The sequence below is a fragment of the Rhinolophus sinicus genome, linkage group LG06 (genome assembly GCF_036562045.2).
Source record: "Rhinolophus sinicus isolate RSC01 linkage group LG06, ASM3656204v1, whole genome shotgun sequence".
NCBI classification, from domain to species: domain Eukaryota; kingdom Metazoa; phylum Chordata; class Mammalia; order Chiroptera; family Rhinolophidae; genus Rhinolophus; species Rhinolophus sinicus.
Genome location: NC_133756.1, coordinates 153480516 through 153503370, shown reverse-complemented (window position 1 = coordinate 153503370; position 22855 = coordinate 153480516). Strand labels below are relative to the sequence as shown.

The 22855-nt window shown below is 54.5% G+C and overlaps 2 protein-coding genes across 2 annotated transcripts; one reads left to right on the top strand and one right to left on the bottom strand.

Annotated features, from left to right (window-relative positions):
* Positions 1-94: 94 nt before the first annotated feature.
* On the bottom strand, positions 95-4546 carry ZNF408 (zinc finger protein 408). The gene is made up of 5 exons (XM_019743602.2): positions 4354-4546; positions 3768-4045; positions 2991-3052; positions 2502-2767; positions 95-1668 (listed from the first exon to the last, which is right to left on the bottom strand). Exons 1-5 carry the CDS (start codon positions 4400-4402, stop codon positions 146-148), a joined length of 2178 nt encoding a protein of 725 aa, XP_019599161.2. The 5' UTR covers positions 4403-4546; the 3' UTR covers positions 95-145.
* On the top strand, positions 4512-22436 carry ARHGAP1 (Rho GTPase activating protein 1). The gene is made up of 13 exons (XM_074336314.1): positions 4512-4895; positions 8336-8504; positions 8722-8817; positions 14460-14547; positions 17952-18083; positions 18398-18484; positions 18822-18920; positions 19277-19384; positions 19467-19543; positions 19750-19827; positions 20260-20385; positions 20576-20679; positions 20802-22436. Exons 2-13 carry the CDS (start codon positions 8372-8374, stop codon positions 20979-20981), a joined length of 1308 nt encoding a protein of 435 aa, XP_074192415.1. The 5' UTR covers positions 4512-4895; positions 8336-8371; the 3' UTR covers positions 20982-22436.
* Positions 22437-22855: the final 419 nt, after the last annotated feature.

The following is a 22855-nucleotide window of genomic DNA, read 5'->3' as shown; positions in this document are numbered from 1 at the left end:
ACAGGTGGGTAGGGAAGCCCTTGACCTGCTTTTCCTGATACTCTAGTCTCTATCAGGCCACCCAAAGGGAAAGAAGAAGCGGACACCCCACAGCTAGAAAACACTAGTTTTTATCCAGAGTCCGACAGGGGGAAAGGCGAGGGTGTCAGGTGCCTGTCTCCACCTCCACCACTTCCGCCCAGGTGCTGAAGCCCAGGTCCTTGTGGACGAGCACCAGGCTGGGGGTGGGGCCGGGCCCCTCCGGCACCACAAAGCACCTATCCTGGCTCTCAGAAATGGTGACCTCGAAGACGTCCTGGGTCGGGGACCCGTCCTCTTTGCTGCCTGTGCCTAGCAGTTCCGGCTCAGTCTGCAGCAGCACGAGAGTGGGCTCAGAAGCAGGAGGCACGCAGGGGGGGCTAGAGGGCACCCCAGGCTGGTGACTGAGCTGGTGCCGCTTGAGGCTTTGGGGGAGGGTGTAGCCCATGCCACAGGTGGGGCAGCGGTAGGGCTTGTCGGCCAGGTGGGACTTGAGGTGGCGCCTCAGCTTGGTAGCCAGTGTGTAAGCACGGTCACACTGGGGGCACGGGAAGGGCCTCTCCCCTGAGTGCAGGCGCTCGTGAGCACGCAGTGTATGGGGGTCTCGGAGGGCCTTCCCACACACGGGGCACAAGTGGGCCTCCCCAGTGTGGGAGATGAGATGGCGCCTCAGCTCAGGCAGCTGGGGGAAGGCGTCGGCACAGTGCGGGCAGCGGTAAGGGCGCTCCCCTGTGTGCAGCCGCAGGTGCCCACGTAGGTTGCCCCGCTGGCGGAACGCCCGGCCACAGTGTGGGCACAGGAAGGGCTTTTCCCCCGTGTGGAGCCGCATGTGGTTCCGCAGGGAGCCCTGGTTGGCCAGGGGCCGCCCACACACGGGGCACGGGCATGGGGCGGGGGCAGCTGGCACCTGGTGGGTCTTGCGATGCAGCCGCAGGGAGGGTCGGCGGGCGAAGGCCTTGCCACACTGATCACAAGCAAAGGGTCGTGCACCTGAGTGGACCACCTGGTGCTCTTTGAGATCTCGCCGGGTGCCGTAGGCCTTGTCACACTGTGGGCAGGGGAAGGGCCGCACCCCGCGGTGGCCCAGCGTGTGGGCTTTGAAGCTCTCCTCTGAGCTGTAGCTCTTGCCACACTCAGTGCAAAGGAAGGGCTTGTGGCCCGTGTGCACGAATGCGTGCTTCTTCAGGTGGCACAGCTGCAGGAATGCCTTGCCACACTCCCCACACCGGTACCGTCGCCCCTGTCTCGGGGAGCTGCCCACCGGGCCAGGAGAGCTCCGCAAGTGTGCAGAGAAGCTGGAGTGCTGCTCTCCAGCCTGCTGCGCCCCAGGCTCTGAGGTCTTTGCTCTGGGTGGGCACTGATTACGGGGTCTACGTAACTTCTTGACCAGGTAAGTGTGCAGCTGGGTGCCCCCGGCAGAAGAGGAGGAAGTGGCCTCACTGCTCTCTAGGCCCCGCTGGGTAGTGGAGCTGCTCTGAGGTTCAGGTGGCATCTGTGTCTGGGGCAGGTCCTCCTCGTCCATGCTGCCATCCTGAGTCAATGGAGCAAGGGGTTGGCTCTCCTTGGAAAGTTGGTCCTGGGTTTGGGGCTTAAGTCCAGAGCTCACCATACTCTCTGCAGGGAGGTTGTGGGGTGATTGGTGACCAGGATCTGCAAGGCAAGAGTGGAGTGCTGGGGTTAGTAGAGATTGTAGCAGGTAGTAACAGTGGTGCCACCTAGAAATTATAGAAATCTGCGTCGTCTACTCAGCCCCTGAACTTCAATGGGAGCAAGGACACCAATCTTTTCCCTGGAGCATGAGCCACATCGCCATTTATCCTCCTGTCCAGTCTCAGGTGCCTCCTGGGGAAGTATTAGGAACCTCAGTGCCCCAGACGTCTGCATAATCACTAGAGTAAGGCCCCATGTTCTCCCTCTGGACATGCACTTAGGATGAGTTGAGACCATTACCTCCTCACCTTAACTCATCTGAAAATAAATGAACCTCTATCCCCACCCCAGATAGAAGAAACATTAGAAACTGGAAACCTTATACATAGCTTGCTATCTTTATCAACGTGACCTTACTTTTCGAGGAAATTTATTCAGGAAGATAAAAGTTGCAAATATTTACATGATTCACTCCAAGGAAAAGACTCACGACTCTTCAATAGAAAGCATCAAATGATAGTTTATTCCCCAAGACTCTCTGAACCTTTTGCCTGAAAACTCTAGCCTTGCTGTGTCCACAAATCCTAAATGATTATGTTATGATCCTTAATCAATCCAAATCAAGCCCTGCCCCCACCCCAAGTGAAAGATCCACTGTATACCAGGCTTCAAAATTTCAATAAATACCCAGGCTGACTTTGCCCTTCCCCCTCAGAAAAGCTACTAAGACTCTGTAGTGTTCGCCCTTACCTTCTTGAGCCGTAAGCTCTACTTTTTCTTATCAATAAGTTGTCTTGGTGATAATTTGGGAAGCCAGCATTTATCTGACATACCTGTGCAAGGTTCGGCCGCATCCTCCTCAGGAGAGACCACTTTCTGTTGTACAGCAGATTCCCCTTCTGTCATGGTTCCCAAAACCATGGCTGTCTCTTTTTCTGGCCTGGGCTGGGTGGGGCTGAGGCCCTCAGAGGGAGACCCCGGCCACAGTAGCAGCTCAAAGCCTGGCAGCACGACCCGGCACACCTGCAGGTGGAGCCTCTCGCTGATCCACACCGGGGCCACGTTTTCCTCACCCTGCAGCCTGCTCCGCTGCACCAAACTGCAAAACAGAGCAAGAGCTAGCTCAGGACACCCTCTCCAAGTGGTCCTCTCTGAAAGCCCCAGCCCCTAGTCAGTCTGCGTCCTAAAACACCCCATGCCTTTGGAAAACTCACTGCAAAAAATCACTAAGTAGGGAATTACAGTTGGCTCCGGTTCTATCCCAATGCCACAACAGAAAGCCTCAAAGGAGCAACTTGACTACATACTCTCCTGTAACTTACCTGGTCCAGCCTGAACTCTGCTCACAAGCACACACGTCTCCCCATGGGCCTAGTGACACGTCCTGAAATAAACCAATAAAAGTCCTTCTCCCATGTGCTTGAGGGGGCCAGAGTGGGGGGAAAAACAAAAACAAAACAGATGTAACCTCTCCTGAGACAGATCTAAGATGAAGCCCCTGGAAGATGAACAGTCTCTGGTTCTGCCTCTACAGGACTGTGCTGTCTGATTTTTCCTTCAGTAAAGACTAAAAAGTGCCCCTTCACCTCCCTCCCAAGGGTGTGGAGAATTACCGCCTTCAATGAATACCAAACAGATAAGGTGGTAAGAGAAACATCAACTCTCTTCTGTAGTACTTCTTATGCAATTAAACGGCTTACCTGTGCTATTTCATCTATTGCTCCAAATAATCTTGGACGATTAAAACAAAGGAAACAGCCATTCCTCTATTTTACTAAGTTAAATGAGACATGCCATTTAGTAACTAGCCAGGTACTAAGGCTGGGATACAATCCCATGGCTATTTAAATCCAAAATCTTTACTCCTGACTTTTGTCACCGATGACACTACATTAATCCAGCTTATAACAACTTTTTGCACCTCGATTCCTTAACTATTGCATGTGAGGTGAAGAGACAGTTCTGGAGAGAAGAGTCAAAACCATCTCCTATCTCCTGAAATACCCCACTTCTTCTGACAAACTGGAGAGCTGTCCAGAGACTATTGAACCGCTTCCAAGTCTTCAGTGACGGAGAGGAGATGCATTATCCCTCAATACCTTCTCCTGCCGTGGTTTCACTCCCTCGCCCTTCTGCTCTGAGACAGGCTCCTCTTCCAGCGGCCCCCAGAGCAGTCCCGGCTGCAGAGGCTCCCCGACACACCAGACTCCCAAGCGCTGTTCCTCAGCCAGTGAAGGACCAAGGGCCAAACCCCGGGGGAGGCTCTTTAGAGCGTGGACGGCTCGGGTCGGCCAGGGTGGGAAGTCTTTGAGGCCCTGAGCACAGCCTTCTCCGGAAGGGCTCCATCCTGAGCCCGGGTCCAGGCGCGGCTCAGGGGCTGCAGGAAGATAGGAAGGCAGTGAGGGAATGGCCCAAGAGGTCGTGGGACGGGGGTTGGGGGAGGTGCAGGGGGAAACTGCAAGTCCAGCCAGGCCTTAGAAGTCTGAGGTATCGATAAGGGTTCTCGGGGGGCCCCTGAGAGATTTGCGGGGGTTCGAGGGCTCTGGAGAAGCCCCCAGCGACTGAGGGCACCAGAGAAGGCTCTGGGGCTCGGGAGGACAAGGGTCGTGGGGGAGAAAGCTGACCAGAGAATGTCCAGTGTTTCTAGGCCACAGTCGAGGGTCGGAGACAGCAGAGGTCACTCACCGAACTGCAGTCTGTCCCCCTGCAAGAGCAACTCCTCCGCCTCCTCCATCCCGGGTCAGAAAGTCTCCCTCCGCCGGAAGTGAGCATCGCCTTCTCTGCTCCTCCCGGAAACAGTCATTGACTTCCAAATTTCCTCTCAGGAAAGAATCGTACGAGTCAGACGTCATTGGTGCGCAGGACGGGGAGTTTGGCAGTACTGGTGAAGCAAAACTCTTATCAGAGAACCGTACGAGTTTAGGACTCCGGAGATCCAGCAGGGATTCGGAGCAATAGGAACTAATCGTTCCAGCCGCCTCCTTTCGGGAGGGAAGAGTCGGACAGTTATGTTACCCTTCCCATAGGCGGGCACCTACAGGAAGTGGGCGGGGCTCTAGGAAAGGCCATGTTTGGACCGGGCGGGGGTCGGAAGTGGGTTGGAGGTGTGACGGAAGTGGCTGGGGAGTGAGGAGAGCGGGAGGGGGCGGTTCCCATTCTACAGCGGAGCCGGATGTTTGCCGAGCTTTGACAGGCGTGGCAGAGGCTCGGAGCGGTGCCCGATCACGGTGAGCTGCAGGGCGCGGGGTCTCTCTGGGTGGTAGTGGGGGAAGGGAAGGGACCGGCTAGGTCATCAGAAAGGATGGGGTCCGGATGGGGAGGGTCTGAGCGGATCAGAGACAGGGAGGAGGAGTGGAATGGGGCCTGGGAGCCTCGCCTTCCTGCTGCGGGGTTTCTGCCCCACTCCCGGCCTGCGGTGAGAGGACTTCGCTTCCTTCTCTGCCTTCCTCCTGCCCTTCCCAAGGCAGAGACCAGGTCAGCCCGCTGTCATCGAGCAAGTCCATCGGTAGGGGAAGTCTTCCCTGGTCCAATCTGTTGAAGCGCAAACAAGAAATTTGGGGAAAGTGTTTCACCCTGCCACGCTTTCATCTCTATTTCTTAATCTGTGAAATAGGATAATTGCACCAACCCGGATTTTGTAAGCTATATGCACACGTGATTGTGGTTGAAAGTCTTGTTGTTGTGTTGTGGCATTTGCGTCTTCGCAGTTCTTGAGCTCCAACCAAGGTAGGAGGATGATCCCAGCACCAGAGAATGCGATTTCAAGTTATCTCAGTTATTCTCAGAGATTAGGTGAGAGGCTTTATTTTGCCTTTTTGTAGAACCTCGCTGAACCTTAAGAATAGCATAAATGACAGTCAGAGATGTATTGAAGGATTGAGCTGTACGAAGAGACCACCTTAGCCAGACATGGATTAAAATTTTGACTCTGCTCTATGACCCTAAGCAATTTGCTTATTTTTCTGTTCCTCACTTTCCTCAAACTGTAAAACGGGCCTAGCAGTGCATGCCTCATTGGTGCTGTCCTGAACTTAAAAGATAATTTGTGTCCAATCCATGGTGCTATATAGCCCTCAACAAAAGTTGGTTCCCTTTCCCACTTAGCAAATGAATTAATTCATTTAGTCATTCAACAAATGATGGAACATCTGCATGTGTCAGATGTAATTCTGAATAGGCCAAACCCCAGAATTCTCAGAGGGCTGTCAACCCCTTCAAGTTCCATGCAAGATTTCATGCAAGTGCTGATTTTTCTTAGGGAAAAAGACCACAAATTCCATCAGAATTTCAGACGTCCAGACTTCTCAAAGGTTAAAACCTCTGTGTGAAAACTGCCTAGAGTGAGTCTCAAAGATCTTTGTAAAAGTAGATTTTTACCTACTGAGAAGGGAAAAATTAATCTCTAAGTAAGAGTGGAGGAGTACTTGTAGGTAAGTGGACTCTTAGGCAGCCAGGATACTTCATTTCCACCACTTTATGTTAGAATTTCCCTGCACTAGCTTCCCTCACCCTCCCACTGAAAGGGAAAGCTAAGCTTTCAGGCTCACCACAGTGGGGAACAGCTGTGGGTTGGAGGATGGTGAAATAGAACAGTCTGGCTGGACGTGGGAACTACTATGATTAGTTATTCTGGAAAAAGAGGTTATGGAGGGAAGAAGGGGTCAGTTTTGGAGGAACTGAGAAAATAGAGGAGTTACTGGAAAAGAGGTGGAGTTCAAGTTCGGCTCCCTTTTAGAGGGTGACCCTTCTCCTTCAGTCACACATACTTCACCTCCCAGCTGCTCTTTCTAATCCTGTTGTTCACTTCAGCACAAGTATTTCAGAACACTGGAGAATTGTATTTCTGGGAGGAGCCTTATATTTCTATAGATGAGGAACTTTAGGCCCAGATAGGAAAAGTACTGCTCAGCATCTTTGCAACTCATTGGTTTAGGACTCTAATCCAGTTCTCCATATACCTCATCCCATGCCTTTTTCGCTGCATCAAGCACCCACTGTGTGCAGAAAGACTTCTCTGGGATAGTGTGGGCAAGGCTGAAGGAGCACTTGGTGCATGGGCAGTGACAGAAAAAAGGGCTAGAGAGAAGGCTCAGGCCTGGAGAGAGTTACTTTGAGCTGAATTCTGTCCCTGTTACCCAGCTGGGGGCCCGTTTGGGGGAAGCCCTCACAGCTTCCGGGTTGAATGGGGGGAGGAACATGTAGATGAATCAGGCAGGGATTCCTCAAGACTGAGTGTTGCCTGCCTTGGAGAGCTGAAGAGGAATGGGGGAGCTGGGGTGAGGGGCACAGCAGCACTCAGTGAGAGAAATGCATTTCCAAATAGGAGAGGGTCATCATTCTCTGTGTTCGTGGGAAGGGACTTATATTTTGGTGGTAAGGGTGCAGATAAGGCCAGAAGAGAGAAGGAGAAAATATTTTTTTTTGGCTGTTGGGCTGCTCAGCTTTGGCTCAGGAGCTTGAAGGAGCTTTTGCCACTGAATCAGTGGGTTGCCCTGGTAACAAGATGGTTGTTGCTAGGCACAGGGAGCCAGTTTACCATCCAGAGTCCTCTGCTGTGACGTGCAGGAGGTTGTCATATCACCTCAGAGTCCAGAGGTGTTCAGGGTCTGGATCTCGGCTGGCAGTTTCCCCCCTCTTCTCCCTCCCCGTGCCTGGGTCTTCTCTGCATTCCTTATCTACCCTGCTGGTTCTCTGACCATATATGTCATTTTTTGGACTCCAGGAATGCAGCGAGCTTAGAGCAGCCTGTTCTCTGGGTTGGACCAAGTGAGTTGAATTGAAACTCCCCTCCCTCACCCATGTGGTGAGCTTGTAATAGGAGAGGGATTTGCTTCCGGTTAGAGGGCAGAAGAGCTGCCTCCCGGCTGCATGCAGCCACATCCGTGTGGCCCGACCCGGACCTGGGCAAACCCAGTGTTGGCTCTTCTCCCTCCCTGTCTGCTGGAGCTGCTGTTCTGTTTTTCACCTCCTGTATCTCGGCACTCTGACCATGTCATGAACTTCCCCCTTTCCCATCTGTGCCCTCCCACCCAGGGCGATCTGTTGACCTTTGCCACCTTGAAGTTAGCGTCAGGAGCTCCCCACAGATTAGAGAGGGCTTGGGAGCCCTCGGGAGCCTGCACACTGTCTGCTATGACTGGCAGGCACATTCTATCCCTCTGCTCTTGGTTCCTTTCCTGGGGCAAATCCAGCAGGGCCCTTTGGGACCCTGTGATCTCTGACCCCTCCTCTTCCCCAGGGCAGGGTCAGGGATGGGGTAGCCAGGGCCACAGCTGACCTTTTCCAGACTTCCCCGTGCTCCTCAGATTCTTGCAACATCTCTACTCCATAACTTCTGGGGCCTGGGAAGCTGCTGTGCTCTCGGACCCTGAGGAGAGTGGCGTGGACCAGCTGGGCGGTGGGCAGGGCAGGGCCTGGCACGGCTTTTCCCTGTCCAGCTGGAGGAACTGAAGGCAGGCGCTGAGCTGTGCCGTCCTCTGCCTCAGCTGCCTTTTCTGGCACTATGCCGAAAACTGGCGCCAGGAGAACCGGGAGCTACATGGAACCTTGGCGAGGATGAGAAGTGTTGAGGAACAGGGACAAGGGAGCCTGGGGGAAGAAAGAGTGGGCTGGAAGGCTTGCTGTAGCAGCTATGGGGGACACTGACTTGTCGCGCCCCACCCCCAAGGTTTCTCTTCAGGTTCTGTGGGGCACAGGCTTGGCCATGGACCCGCTTTCAGAGCTGCAGGACGACCTGACCTTGGATGACAGCAGCGAGGCTCTGAATCAGCTGAAGCTCGCCTCCATTGATGAGAAGAACTGGCCCTCGGATGAAATGCCCGAATTTCCCAAGTCAGGTGGGCGTCGCTGGTCTCAAGCAGCCCCGGGCCCCTTGCAGGGGAAGACCCCCGTCCAGCTGAAGGGAGACTGCAGGAGGGCAGGATGGGGGCAAACTGACCAGACCCAGGGTGGGGCTGGGAGCACAGGCCTTACTGGGGGTAGGGCCACAGAGCATGTCTCGGGGAGAACACTGCCAGCCCCCAGATTATCCCCTGACTTTGCCATGTTTCTCAGATGACTCCAAAAGCAGCTCTCCGGAACCTGTCACACACCTGAAGTGGGATGACCCTTATTACGACATCGCCCGGCACCAGATTGTGGAGGTGGCAGGTGAGCACACCTGGTCTGGTACCTTTTTCCTCACAGTCTGCACTCCGGGCCTAAGGAAGCCAGCCCCTTATGCCGTAGGGGAGGCACTAGCAGAGGGGCAGTGCCCACTGTGGTCTGCCCCTGGGGCTCCTGAGCACATGTGTGTTCTGTAAACTCACAGACTCGATTGTGGTGGCCTGTGATTGGTCTGTTCACCTGCAACCACATCCTGACCTGTGATCCCATCGGTGGATGGTGTGTAGGAGGCATGGTGGCCTAGTGACTTTGCAGTCAGAAAGCCCTGGGTTTGATTTCTGGCTCTGCTCTCTGAACTCATTTCCTCCTGACAGAGTTGCTGGAAGGATTACAGAAATGAATGTATGTCAGGGCGCAGCCCAGAGCCACGGCGTGGTTGGCGCTGCCTTCCCTGTGCCCTCACGTCAGCTTTTCTAACACCTCAGCTACTGGGGAGCAGGGAGGTGCCAGTCCCTCCTGGGAACCTGCCTCCAAGGAAGCCTGCAAGTTATGGGCTATGTGACCCCTGTATCCTCAAGTTCCTGGCGATGTGCGACCCCCTGAGAATGGGTGAGGAGCGCTCCTGGGGTCTCGGCCTCAGTGCACTCCCAGCCTCCTGTTCACAGTGTGGGACCCAGAAGACTCTGGGTGCAGGGGGGCAAGGCTGTTGCTGACCTGGTCTCTGCCCCTAGCGTCCTGCTGCTAGAGAGGAAAGGAATTGCAAGACCCTTGTCGTTTCCCTGATGGTTTTCTGTCCTTGCTAGTGAGGCCAGGCAGCTGTAAGTGAGGGTGCCAGCATGGCCCGGCTCAGGCATTGCAGTGGGCAAGGAGAGCCAGGGAGCATACGGCCTCTGCAGGCCAGTGTGGTGCTGGCTGTGGGGTCCTGGGGCGTCTGGCCAGAGCCAAGTAGCAGGGAGCTCCATCTCCCCAGTGCTGGGCTTGGAGGGCTATCCCTAACGTCAAGGGTGTTTCCATGAGATTTGTGTGCCTGGGGCCTGCCCTGCCTTGGCCTGGGTTGGGGCCTCTCTCACCCCTACAGAAGCAAGGCTGAGAGTTCTTTCCTGATCTGATCCTGACCTGGCACAGAAGTTCTGAGGGTTCAGAACTTTCTCTCCTCACTACCAGAGACGGACCTGGTCGGGCCGGGGTGGCTCTCTGACACCCGCCTGGCCTGTGGGCCGAATCATAAGGCAGAACAGGGCAGGCTGCCCCTACCTCCCACAGGTGACCCCTTTCCCCCTGTAAGCAGAGCCGCAACATGTTTCTGTTTCTCCAGGGTGTGATGAGCCTGAGGGGGCCCAGCCAGGTAGGTGTGTTCCTGGTTCTCTCTGCTTAGCCTCTCTGGGCTGTGGCCTCTGGGCTGTGGAACAGGTGGAGACCAGGTGGGGCCAGCTTAATTGCAGCCCTACTCTAGGGAGCCGGGGAGTAGGCGGTGCCTGGGAGCCAGAAATAGCAAAGAATTATGGGAGTTGGACAGGCTGGGGGCTGTTGGGGATACATCCACAGCCAAAAGGAAAGGAGCTTCAGGGAGGAAGGGGCTTCTTCGTTCATGGGGGTGAGGAGAGGGTTGGCTGGCTCTGAGCAATGGCCTGGCCTGAATGCTGGTCCTCAAGCCTGAGCTGAGTGCTGCAGGCTCCTGGTCCCTCTAGTGGGGTTGTCCCCCACGTGTGTGCCTCTCTGATTGCTGGCAGGAGTTTGGATTGGCACCGCCAGAGTGAGACTTGTTTGATGAGACCATAGTGATGTCCTGGAGGCTAGTTTCCCGGCATTAGAAACCAGAGAAAGAGCCCATGTTGGAGTGAGGACGGGGTTATGTCCCCAACTCCTCTGCAGCCTCTCTTCGTCTTGCTAACGCAGTGGCTGTCATGCTCCACTGTCACATTTGACTCTGTCCACGTGGGTTCTTCCCAGTGGTGTGCTGGTAAACGGATCCTCTTGAAAGGAAAAGGAAAAAAAAAAGCTATTGTTTGCTTTTTCTTTTGCAATTTCTACCATGGAAGATTTCAGTGATGTCAACTGGTTTGCAATATTCCCGACAATTGAACAAACGTGTGAGCCGGCTCCAGCACGTTGCTCAGCCGCCACCTCCAATCTCCTAGGCCTGCTCTGCGGGTTGGGGGCGGGGCTCGCTGTGGGCGGGGCGGAGGGCTGGCCTGGCAGTTCCCAGAATGCCTGCTAGAGGAGCTGCGCTGTTGCTGATTAACACCCAGGCCACCCTGGGAGAGTTCCTGATCGGTATCCGGGGAATGCACAGGCTTCACGTGCAGGCAGCGGGTCTTTTCCTGGTGCTTTTCCCCAACACTGTGCCTCCTCCTCATTGAGCCCTCTGCCCTAGTGCTCTGGGGACACCAGTGCTGCCAGCTCCTTCTGTCCCTTCAATCTCCAGGGCAGAAGTCTGTCCTCTGAGATCAGAAGGGGAGTTCTGGGCCTTTTTATATGTGTTCTTGTGCCGCAGTCGCCCTGCCTTCTGGCAAATGCCTGAGTCACCCAAGGACTTGGGCACTGGGACTCCACTCCAGGGAGGAGAGGGCGGGGGCTAGACGCTCAAGTTGCCGGTATCTCATTCCTCCCCAGTCCGGGGGTCTTGCCATCCACCCCCTCACAGCTCCCCCTTTTGCCCTCATCCCCATCTTGACTTCATTGAACATACATTTGTAGAATATATAGTCTGGAATGAGCCCATAGTCAGCATTGAGGATTCAGTGAGGAAAAATACACATTCTTTCCTTCAAGGAAGTGGTTCTTAAAACTGCCCAAGTCCTCTGACCAGAATGTGAACGGTAAGGACCTCTTGCCCTAGAAAACGTGTGTGTGCTTGTAATATTTTTCATATAATATCATGGGGTTGGTGGATGCCCATTGGTGGAGCCCTGGTTGAGAACCCATAGTTCCCCGTTTTCAAGGTGCTGGAGCCAGCTGAGTACAGGCTCTGGCCCTTCTGTCCCCCCCCCCCCCCCCCATTACTTGCTTAACCAGTTACTAGCTCTTTAAATTCCAAAGCGTGTGAGTTCAGACTTTTTGCCCTGCCTAAGTCCTCATATCTGCCAGCCAATGAGGGCTGCCTTACTGTTGGGGGGCAGGCATGGAAGGAATCTTTTGGAATCCCCCATACTCCTGGCATTTGCCCCCACATCTCTATACACTGGGCATTTCCTCTGCTTAAAGGGGGGCAGGCTGATGGTGTCTCCCCCTCACAGGCTCGTGGTAGGAGGCCCAGGGGTTCTGAACCTCCAGGTTGTACATGAGGCTGGCCTGGCCAGTCTAACCCTTTGCCCTGGCCCCCTGCCCGTCTATTTTCCTCCCCCTGTCAGAGCCCCCGCCCCACCCAGCCGGCCTGGAACGAACCCAGCACACCAGGATCTAGGCTATGGAAGAGCAGGTGGCACCCCGTTCTTCAAAATAGACCTGCTGCTGGATGAAGGTGCGCCTTCTCCCCCTCAGACAGGCTTACAGAAGGTTCTCTGCTGGTAAGTCTGGGGAAATCTGCCCCAGGCTTTGGGAAACGCACCGCCTGCAGCAGCCTTGTGACCTGGATGTTGTGAACAAACTCAGACACAGACCCGTGCACACTGTGCGCTGCTGGCTGGTGACTGTATGCGCACCACCGGCATTTACTGCCTACCTGGCACGTGCTGGGCTCTGGGCCAGTGGGAGAGATTCCAAGATGATGAGACAAGTCCCTGTCTTGGAGCTGCTCACAAGCGACTAGAGGAGACAGGCACAGAAACAATTATACAGCAGAGTCAGTGTCGTGACAGAGGTGGATGGATGATGGCTCGTGCTTGGAGCCATGAAAAGGGGAAGCTAGCTTGTCTGGGAGAAAGAGGAGAGGACGCAGGCTTCTGGGAGGAGATATGCCTGGGATGAGTCTTAAGGATTCAAAGGATTTAACTGGAGGAGGGGAGCAGAATTGTCTAGAGAAAGGTCTGTCTGGCATGAGAAACAGCAGAGACTCAAAGCTGCCTGATGGAGACAGGGCAGCAGGCATCTCTGTTGGAGTGTGCACCGTGTGAGCCTGCAGGGAGAATCCCATGGGCCACTCCAAGGAGCGCGGCCAGCAGGCACTGGGGCCACCTTCCCACATTCCAGAAGCTTCCCTCAGCCTCTCCGTTGAGACTGGCCCTGGCCCTGGAGCAAAGAGGCAGAGCCTTGGTAAAGCAACCGCTTTGGAAAAGCTCGAACTCCTGGGTGGAGTCACTGCCCAAGGGTCCTCAAGGTCATGGCTTATTAAATATGGAGAAGACACTCAGCAAGTCATGGGGGATCCTTAGTCCTCAGAGGTAGATGGAGGGCAAACTCACTGCCTTTCGTGGGTTGTGTAAGTGGTCTTTTTATGTGCCTCTGAATTAATCGGGATGAGGCAAGTGTGGTTTGGTGTCTGGAGAAGCGTGAGAGTAGCGATAAAGGGAAGGCCCAGGGGACATGGGTAAGTGGGGACCAGGTCTTGTCATTCAGCTTTGCTTGTGGTCTGTGATTTATGCTGACCCCAGAAGAACATCTCACTGTGGGGAGAAAATAGCATATATCTCAGGAGCGCCCCAGCTTCATGGCTTCGTGACAAAGTCTGATGGTCAGACCATCAAATTGTGACTCGTTTTGGACAAACATCCTTGAGAGATTACATCCAAATGAGCATTTTCCTGCAGCTTACAAAATTCTCTCAACTTCATGTTCTTTGTAATATCCTTAATGAAGAAAGATACGACTTTTAGAAATATCCAGAAGTTAGAGCCAAGTGTGGTCAATAATTCTAATAAAATCAGAAAGTGTTGTCAGTGGTCAAAAATGAGACATGACTATTACGTACTCAGGCTGATTTCCTCAGTGGCCTCGGACCTGCTGAAAAGGTAGCTACGAGAGGTTTTCCAAATACACACTGCTCAGAGCGGGTGCTTCTGGAATAAGTCTGAACTTTTAAGGTGACTGTTTGGCAAGACAACAGTTGCTTTTGAGGGTGTGGCTTTTTTTTTTTTTTTTTAACTGAGGTGAGACTTACATACCATAAAATTAACCATTCGTAAGTGTACAATTTGGTGGTATTTAGTAGTCACAATGTTGTGTATCTCTGAATTTCCAGAATTTCATCCAGACCCGTACAAAGCCCGTACTCATAAGCAGTTAGTCTCTGGTCTTGCCCCCTCCCAGGCCCTGAAAACCACTAATTTGCTTTGTGTCGCTGTGGATTTACCTCTTCTAGATAGCTCATGTAAATGGAATCATACAATATGTAGCCCTTTGTGACTGGCTTCTTTCACTTAGCATAATGGTTTCAAGGTTTATTCACAATGTAGCATATGTCACTTCTGCATTCCTTTTACAGCTGAGCAATGAAACCCCATTGCATGGATATACCACCTTTTCTTTACCCATTCATACGTTGATGGACATTTGGGTTGTTCCCACCTGGAGTGATTTCTGTTTTTTAAAGCCATGTCATTTCTTTGTACCCCAGCTCAGTAGCCCTGAGACAACCTGTCCCTCTTTTCTCAGCGCCACAGCCTTCAGTGTAGGCAGCTGCCCAGAGGCATACCTGCACTTGCCACTGTACTAAATGGCACAGGCCTCCAGGCCTGGCACCCTTCAGTTCCTCAGCCTGCTTCTCCCAGTTCATCTGTAACCCACCATGCTCCATCTTTCTCCACACCTAGGAGATGACAAGTATGGGCGGAAGATCATTCTGTTTAGCGCCTGCCGAATGCCTCCGAGCCACCAGCTGGACCACAGCAAGCTCCTGGGGTGAGTACCCGCGGGGCAGGTGGTGGGACCTGTGCCCAGACCCCCAGTTTGGCCTGATGCCGTTTTTTCTTACTGTCCCTCCCTGTGCCAGGCCACCTCCCTCAGTGCCTCCCCTCTTCTCCTGAGGGAGCCATTTTACGTTTGGGGGAGTCAGTCCTGGGCTAGGAGTCGGACGTCCATCTAGTCCTGGCAACCACACCACTTTGGCAAGTGTCTTCATCTCTTTAAGCCTCTTTTTCTTCCCTTTTCCTAGAGGATAATCATACAGCTCTCCTTCCCTGTAGGAGCGAGACACTGCATGTGAAATGCTTTGAAAAGTAAAACACTGTTCAAATGTGGGGGCTGATTATTATAATGATATGGTGTCTGATGTGGTTGCAGTCATTCATCATTTATATGAATCATTAGTGTTATTTTGTGCCAAATTTGGTGCGAATGACTTCTGTGCTTACCTAGATTCTGTTAGCTAAATACATACAACAGCTCTGGTCAGTATAGAAATCCCATGCAAGTCCGGAGGCTGATTGCAAGTGGGAGTTTGACAAACCCTGAGCTCCCAGAGCAGCCTTGGGCCCACAGCACGTGGGGGCCCCCACAGAGGCAGAGCCGTGACTGACTGCCCTCTGATGCCCTTCAGTGTGGAATTAGCGTCCTGCACTTCTTTCCTGACCAGGGAAAGCACTGCCTGAAACTGAAAATGTCTGCACTGCCCAGACCAGCTCTTTGGGATCCTGAATGGTTGTGTGTTGGGGCGTGGTGAGGGATGGTGAGGGATCCGGCAGAGGCCTGGGTACAGCAGCTGAAGGGGAAGGGCCTGAGGGCAGAGTCTGTAGTCCCAGGGAGCCAGGGCCACACCTGAGGCTCTCCAGCCCTGTGACTTCTTTCTCTCTGGCCTCCTGAACCCTCCTCCCACTGCTCCTCACACAGGTGGAGCCCACGTGGCCCAGCCAGGAGCAGGCCCGGAGCTCAGCCTGAGGGTGGCCGAGTCACAACCCTCCTCGCTGGTTTTAATCACATCTGACAAAGCAGGTGACAGACTCCTGGCCAGATAATAGTCGGAGTAGGAGGAAGTCAGAGGATGGGGATGGAAAGCACCCAGTTTTCAGAAGAGTGCCTGATGGGTGAGGTGGTATCCACTCTAGGGCTTCCTCTGACTTCAGGAAGCCCTCGGCCATCCGCCCTGTCGTCCGTCCCTTCCCGGATGGATCTCCCCAAGCCCGCCTGGCCTGGTCGCAGCCCCTGCTGGGAGCCGGGAGGCACTAGTGTGATAGGTCAGGCCTGTCGTGTTTTCAGTCAGATCACCTCCAGCTTGGCTTTCCCAGCTGTCCAGCTAGATCTGGGGGTTGAAACAGAAAGTGCCTGAAGCTTGGATTCAGAAGACCAATTAAACTTCAGCTCTGCCTCTTACTAGCTGTGTGCTTGGGGCAGGTCTCTTTCGAGCCCTATACAAAAAAGCATTGTGCTCACCTCATGTGGTTGTTGTGGGCAGTAGGTGAGGTAACATACATGAAATGCCATTGTATACATTTGTGTTACAAATTTTAAGAATTTTTTGTAAATATAGGTAGCTGTAAAGAAAAAATATAGACAACTATAAAAAAAAAATTTCCCATAAACCCATCACCCAGACAGAAAACCACTGTTCATATTTTAGTGTATTCGCTTCCTATTTTTTCTCTAATATATACAGAGCTGTCTGGTCAGCTTTGTAGCTTACATAACGTTTTTATCTTTTGAGCATTTAATATTCTTTAAAGATAGCCTTCGAAAACTTTTATTGACATAAATGTATATAGAAAAGTGAACAAATTATGTATACTACTTGGTGAATTTTCAGGAACACCCAGCCATGTCAGCCACACCCACAAACCTCCCTTTGCTCTTGCAATCACTACCCCAGAGGTAACCACTTTCTGACATCGCACTCCACAGATCGGTTCTGTTTGCAGAAGCATCCTCTGAGGTGTTCTATTTATAGATGTCCTGTGATTTACTTAACCAGTTCCCTGTTGTTGGACAGTTAGCTGGCTGCTCTTTTTTTCCCCCATTATAAAACAGGCTGCAGCGAACAGCCTTCTACAAAAATGTTTCTGTTCATCTCTGATTATTTCCTTAGGATAAATCCCAGGATATGTTTCCAGGGTCAAAGAGTAGGAACATTTTATACCTTCTAATAGATATCACTTTATTGCCTTCCTAAAGGTCATAATATCCATTAAAGGATGAATATATTTTCACTACAATTACTGATTGCTACTTTATAGTTGTAAAGATGCCACCTATTTATATGACAGATGTTTGCAAACTGCAAAGTGCTCCATGTGTAGAAGGGGTAAATTACTGTGTAGTAATGGTGACCAGAATCACAATACTAACCCAGCCCTGGACACCCACATGGCCACCTGTGCTGCCTAGCCCAGCACTCATGGACTTTGTTACCTTCCCTAGGTCAGGTCAGGTGGCATGGGGTACTTAGTCAAATCCTTGGGCACTCCCCAGGCTCCTTCCTTCCTTTCCTGCCTCGCTTGGAATCCCTTAGCCTCCCAGCCTCTAGTGGTGAGCCTGCTAGAGGGATCACCTTTCTGGAGCTGGCCACCCGGAAAGAGGGCATTCCACTGGACTCCTCCTTTTCTGGAATTCTTGTTCATTCCCTTCATACCTCTCCACCTCAGGTGGGCTCAATACTACATGTGTGTTTCTTTTGGAGTGGTAGGTATCCCGTTGTGAGCACAGGGAACCTGAGATGTGGGTCCTGGGTCCACGAAAAGCCCAGTGACGGGGCCGGTTGGGGGGACCCTCTGGCCCCCGTCATCCCCTCTCAGGGGCACAGTGTTTCGTAGTCTGTGCTGAGAGTTTGACTGTAGAAGGCAGAGCTGTGCTATGGTTATGAACATGGCTTTGGAGTTAGACAGTTCACCTCCAGGCTCAACCACAAGCTGTGTGACCTTGAATAAGCATGTGACCTCTCTGAGCCTCATTGCCCTTGCTTGTAAGAAGGGGATAATATCAGCCTCAGTTGTTAGGAGGAAGGCATGAGATAATGTGTGCCAACTGCTTGGCAGACACTGAAAGCTTAACGTTAATCAATGGTGACTCGTCATTGTCACTGACTCAGGGCAATCCTGTGAGGGAAGTGTTAGCCTCATTTTCCTGCAGGTACGTGAGAGGGCTCCAGGTATGGGCCTGGTCTTCTGACTTCGAGTCAGTGCTCAGAACTAAAGCTGTTATTACTATTACTCCTCCGCCCAGCCCAGCACCCCCACCCCTGATAACATGGCGACATTCCGCAGCCAGGATAGACCATGCAGGGCAGGGCTCCATGGGGAGGGGGTGTGAGATAAGCAGGAGCTTGCTGGGGCCCCCTGGCGTACAGGGCAGGCCCGAACAGCTCTGTTCTTCTGAAGGTACCTGAAGCACACACTGGACCAGTATGTGGAGAGCGACTACACGCTGCTCTACCTGCATCACGGCCTGACCAGCGACAACAAGCCTTCCCTCAGCTGGCTCCGGGACGCCTACCGGGAGTTTGACCGCAAGTAGGTTGGGGCCTGGGGGCGGGTGGCCGGGCTGCATTTTGCTCAGACAGGAGCGTATTCCATGTTGGGGGGGAGACAGGTGCCCCTCACCTGGGTAAGTGCAAGCAATCTGCAGTTGAGACAGCCTGGTCTTAAGTTCCAGTTTCTCTGCCTACTTGCTCCGTGAACTTCCATGTTACTTAATGTTTCTGAGCCTCCGTTTCCTAATCTGTGAGATGGGGCAGCAATGGCACTCACCTTGCAGGTGAGTGAGAAAGTGCAGGTGAAGAACCCCACTGGCCCTGGGCCTCTCCTGAGTTCCTGCTCCCCCACAGGTACAAGAAGAACATCAAGGCCCTGTACATCGTGCACCCCACCATGTTCATCAAGACCCTGCTCATCCTCTTTAAGCCCATCATTAGGTACGCAGGCCGAGGGGGGCGGTGGTCTCCCCAGGCTTCCCCTTGAACTCTGATGCAGACACCGAGGCGGCCGAGCACAGACCGTCGGGGGCCAGGCCTCCGTCTGCTCCGGTGTGCTGCTGGGGGGGGTGCGCTGCTGAGGGGGTGCGCTGCTGAGGGAGGTGCGCTGCTGAGGAGGGTGCGCTGCTGAGGGGGGTGCGCTGCTGAGGGGGGTGCGCTGCTGAGGGGGGTGCGCTGCTGAGGAGGGTGCGCTGCTGAGGGGGGTGCGCTGCTGAGGGGACCGTGGCGGCCTGCTGAGCAGGTGCGCCCGTGACTCATGCCCTTCCTCTGTTGGCAGCTTCAAGTTTGGCCAGAAGATCTTCTATGTGAATTACCTCAGCGAGCTGAACGAGCACGTGAAGCTGGAGCAACTGGGGATCCCTCGCCAGGTGCTCAGGTGAGGCCAGGCCAGCGGCTGCGGGTGCCTATTGGGTGGCACCTGTGTGCGTTGTATCACGTTTGTGGGTGGGGAGGGGGAAATGTGCCAGCTCAGGGCAAGCCCAGGATAAACGGAGGAAGCAAATGGAATGATTAAGAGACAACAATGGGGTCAGAGAGAGTTCAGATTCCATTTCTGTCGCTTAAAAGCTATGTGACCGAATCTCTGTAAAGTCTTCACTTTCCCATGTGTAAAGCAGGATTGCATGAAGCAGCCTGTGTAAAATAGCACAGTAAGTGCAGGCCTGGCAAACAAGCATTGCCAGTACAGAGCCAGGCAGAGGGCCGGCCTGACCCTCCCATCTGTTCCCCCAGGTATGATGACTTCCTAAAATCCACACAGAAGAGCCCTGCAACAGCCCCCAAGCCCATGCCACCGCGGCCACCTCTGCCCAACCAGCAGTTTGGGGTCTCCCTGCAGCAGTGAGTATGAGAACCGTGGGCAGGCCTGGTGCCCGGGGACTGGAAGGGCTGCAGACCCTGCTCACTGCCTTTGTTCCCACAGCCTCCAGGAGAAGAACCCAGAGCAGGAGCCCATTCCACTGGTGCTCCGGGAGACCGTCGCCTACCTGCAGGCCCAAGGTGAGTGCCAGGGCCCCCCTGCCTCAGTACCGTCCTCCTTCAGCGGGACCCCAGCCCCTTCCAGAAGCGGGCGGGCAGGGCTGAAAGGTCCCACCTATGCCAGCTCCTGCACTGACCCTGACTGGAGCCCCAGGACGGAGAGTGGGTGGGGGAGTCTACACATGTCCCCCGAGCTGAGAGACTCATCAGGCCCCACCGTTTCCTAGCTCTCACCATTGAGGGGCTTTTCCGGAGGTCGGCCAACACCCAGATTGTACGGGAAGTGCAGCAGAAGTACAACATGGGTGAGTGGTCGGCGCTGTGTGCAGGCCCGCGGGGCCAGCACGGATCGCACGTGTGGGGGGGTCGTGTGTGTGACTCGCAGGGGACGTCTCTGCCTTTTGCTGCCCTGTAAACGGGTCCCAGATTCTATTCCGGTCAGAGGTTTCTGTGGCATTTGGTATTATTACCTGGGTCTCACTCCTGCCTGTTTGTCCCAGGCCTGCTCCGTCGTCGGTCAGGCTCTCGCGTCCTGGGTTCAGGTTGATCTGGGGACAAGGAGTAACTGTAGTGTGTGCTCTGGGCGTCCCATTCCACTCAGGTGGCCTGACCCTGCATCCCCTTGTCACAGGAAGAGGGGAAGGCAGGTAAAGAGGAGGCTTGTGTCTAAGGGGAAGGCAGGCAGTGGGGCCTCCAGGCTGCGCCCAGCTCCTCTCTGTCCCCCCTGCCCCCCCCAGGGCTACCTGTGGACTTCAGCCAGTACGACGTGCACCTGCCAGCGGTCATCCTCAAGACCTTCCTCCGGGAGCTCCCCGAGCCCCTGCTCACCTTTGACCTCTACCCCCACGTGGTGGGCTTCCTCAGTGAGTGCCCTCTTTCCTCCCTAGCTCCGCGCTGCTTCTGCTGCATCTGGGCTGGACTCGGAGCAGGCGGCTTTGGCCTCTCCTCCAAGGAATGTCTGTTTGGGGTCGGTCTCCCCTCTAGCCTCGTGTTAGGGCTTCCTGAACCAGCCCAGCCCTGGACCCCTGTAACCTGGGCCCCCATTCCTCATAGACATCGATGAGAGCCAGAGAGTGGAGGTGACGCTGCAGGCCCTCCGGACGATGCCTGAGGAGAACTACCAGGTGCTTCGTTTCCTCACTGCCTTCCTGGTGCAGGTGAGACCTCGGCTCAGCCTCTGCTGCTCACCTGGAGGAGGGAGGAGCTACGGCCCTGCTGCTCCTGGCAGCTGGTGGCCGGGCATGGCCGCCTGCTGCAGCCCTCCGATTCCCCTCCGCAGGTATCTGCCCACTGTGACCAGAACAAGATGACCAACACTAACCTGGCTGTTGTCTTCGGCCCTAACCTGCTCTGGGCCAAAGATGCTGCCATCACTCTCAAGGCCATTAATCCCATCAACACCTTCACCAAGTTCCTCCTGGATCATCAAGGGGAGTTGTTCCCTAGCCCCAACTCCTAGGGGCTCTGAGCCCAGCCCCTGCCCCACCAGCCCCCTTCTCTGATAGCCCCAGTTTGGACTCTTCCTCCTGGCATCAGCCTTACAGGAGCCCCGGGCTCCTGCCCCGGAAGGGGTCGTGAGGCGCTGGCACACAGACGCAGGAGCCAGCTGACGGGGCAGCTCCTCCTCCCCTTCCGTCAGCCTGCCTCACCGGCTTGGAAGCCTCGCTGTCTGTCGCCCTGAGACATGGTTCTTCGCCTTATACTTCTCACTGCCCCCTTGGATCCCTGGTTCTGCGGGGCTGTGCAGAGCTGGCCTTGGCTCTTCCAGTGGGAGGACTGGCGCCAGCAATCCCTTTCCTGCTTTCTCCTGCCTCTTTCCCTGGCAACTGCAGGTGCCAAATCACTGCCAGATGGGCTGGTAGCTGGGGCTGATCCGCCCCCTCCTGGTGGCTGGGGAGTGAAAGGCCGAGCTGCCTTAGGCCTGCCCGGCTGAGGCTCCTCCTGTCTGGGTGCAGGCCTGGGTGCAAACGCCCTGCCCCTGCCCCTGCCCTCCATCGGCTCAGCTGTGGGTAATTCCACACGTCCTGGTCAGCCTTTCCCAGGTGGTACTGCCCCAGGATGGCTAACCTGGTTCTTCCAGGACTGGCAGCTAGGATGACGTGGTTGAGTCCCAGCATCCATTCGAAATAAACACCCACTCCCACCCGAGAGGCCCCTAGCGTCTGGTCAGACCCATGACAAGCAGTAGGCCTCCAGCCTAAGGTTCTTGTGGACATGTCTGTGGAGTCACACTGGTCCCTGCTCTGGCCAGAGGTGACCCAGTGCCCCCGGATCTGGTGGCTCCTTCCCCCGGCTGGGGACTCCTTTGCTGGTTAGATTGGCTCCACCGTCGGGTTTCCAGCAACCTCCCCAAGGGCGCCCAAGGGACCCAGGGCCGTTGTCTTTCAGAAAACAGCCCCCAGTGATGATGGCTAGCCCTCATTCCAGTGGTGCCCTTTAGCATTACACCCCTTCCTGGTGAACCCCGGGGACCCCACCTTCCTGCAGCCTTGTCCCCTGCACAGTGGCTGTACCCCCATCGCTTTGGCCAGTGCCTGTACTGCGGGGGTCCTCACTGAGCAGCCCGGCTCCACCTGGGAGCTGGGCCCTGACCGCTGGGCTCCCCCCTAGGACACTGGCATGTGAGGACTCGGCCTGGTGTGGCTGCTGCTTGCCGGTCCGTCTGTAGCTTGGGCCCAGGCCTCTGCTTTCTGTCCTTTGTGTATCAGGTGTTGTTCACAGCCCCATTTACTGGGGAGCCTGTGGATCTATTTGGTCTTTCCCCTGCCCCCTGCCCCCTGCCCCACTGGTCTGGGGAAGGGCTTGTGCTGTGAATCAAGGGTTCACATTCACACTTAATGACTTCCTTGGCACCAATCATGTATTTCACCTTTGCACTTTTTATATTTCAATAAAAATGGAGATGGAAACTGTCCATTTGGCTGTTAAGGAAGTGGGCGTGGAGGTTCAGAACTGGGTGGGAAGTGTGTGGTTTCAGAAAGGCAGATGGGGCCTCAGGAAGCCACTCCCCAGGCCGTCTGACCCCCTTCCTCATCTTGTTCACTTGTGAGTGGGTCTGAGGCCAGCTTTCTGACGATCTTCCAGGCTTAGACGTGCAGTCACTTTCCACTTTTGGCACCTGCAGCATTCCACCTGGCTGCCATATGTTGTATCATGACCAGGGAGGGCCTTTTCTGTCCCCAAAATGGGGTTTTAGAGTCAGACAGGGTTTGAATCCTAGTTCCATCACTCACCACCAGCTCTTAACGTAATAGTCGTATGATTAATTGGCCCCACCTCTGAGATTGTATCTTCATTTCTCTGAGGATCAGAAATAATGTTTACGGTACATGA

Coding starts and splice junctions, on each gene's coding strand:
- ZNF408 (XM_019743602.2), bottom strand. CDS start 4,402: ATGGAGGAGGCGGAGGAGTTGCTCTTGCAGGGGGACAGACTGCAGTTC. Junction 4,046..4,353: donor GGGGGACAGACTGCAGTTCG/GTGAGTGACCTC, acceptor ATCTTCCTGCAG/CCCCTGAGCCGCGCCTGGAC. Junction 1,669..2,501: donor TGCGGCCGAACCTTGCACAG/GTATGTCAGATA, acceptor CTTGCCTTGCAG/ATCCTGGTCACCAATCACCC.
- ARHGAP1 (XM_074336314.1), top strand. CDS start 8,372: ATGGACCCGCTTTCAGAGCTGCAGGACGACCTGACCTTGGATGACAGC. Junction 19,828..20,259: donor GCAGCAGAAGTACAACATGG/GTGAGTGGTCGG, acceptor TGCCCCCCCCAG/GGCTACCTGTGGACTTCAGC. Junction 20,386..20,575: donor CCACGTGGTGGGCTTCCTCA/GTGAGTGCCCTC, acceptor CATTCCTCATAG/ACATCGATGAGAGCCAGAGA.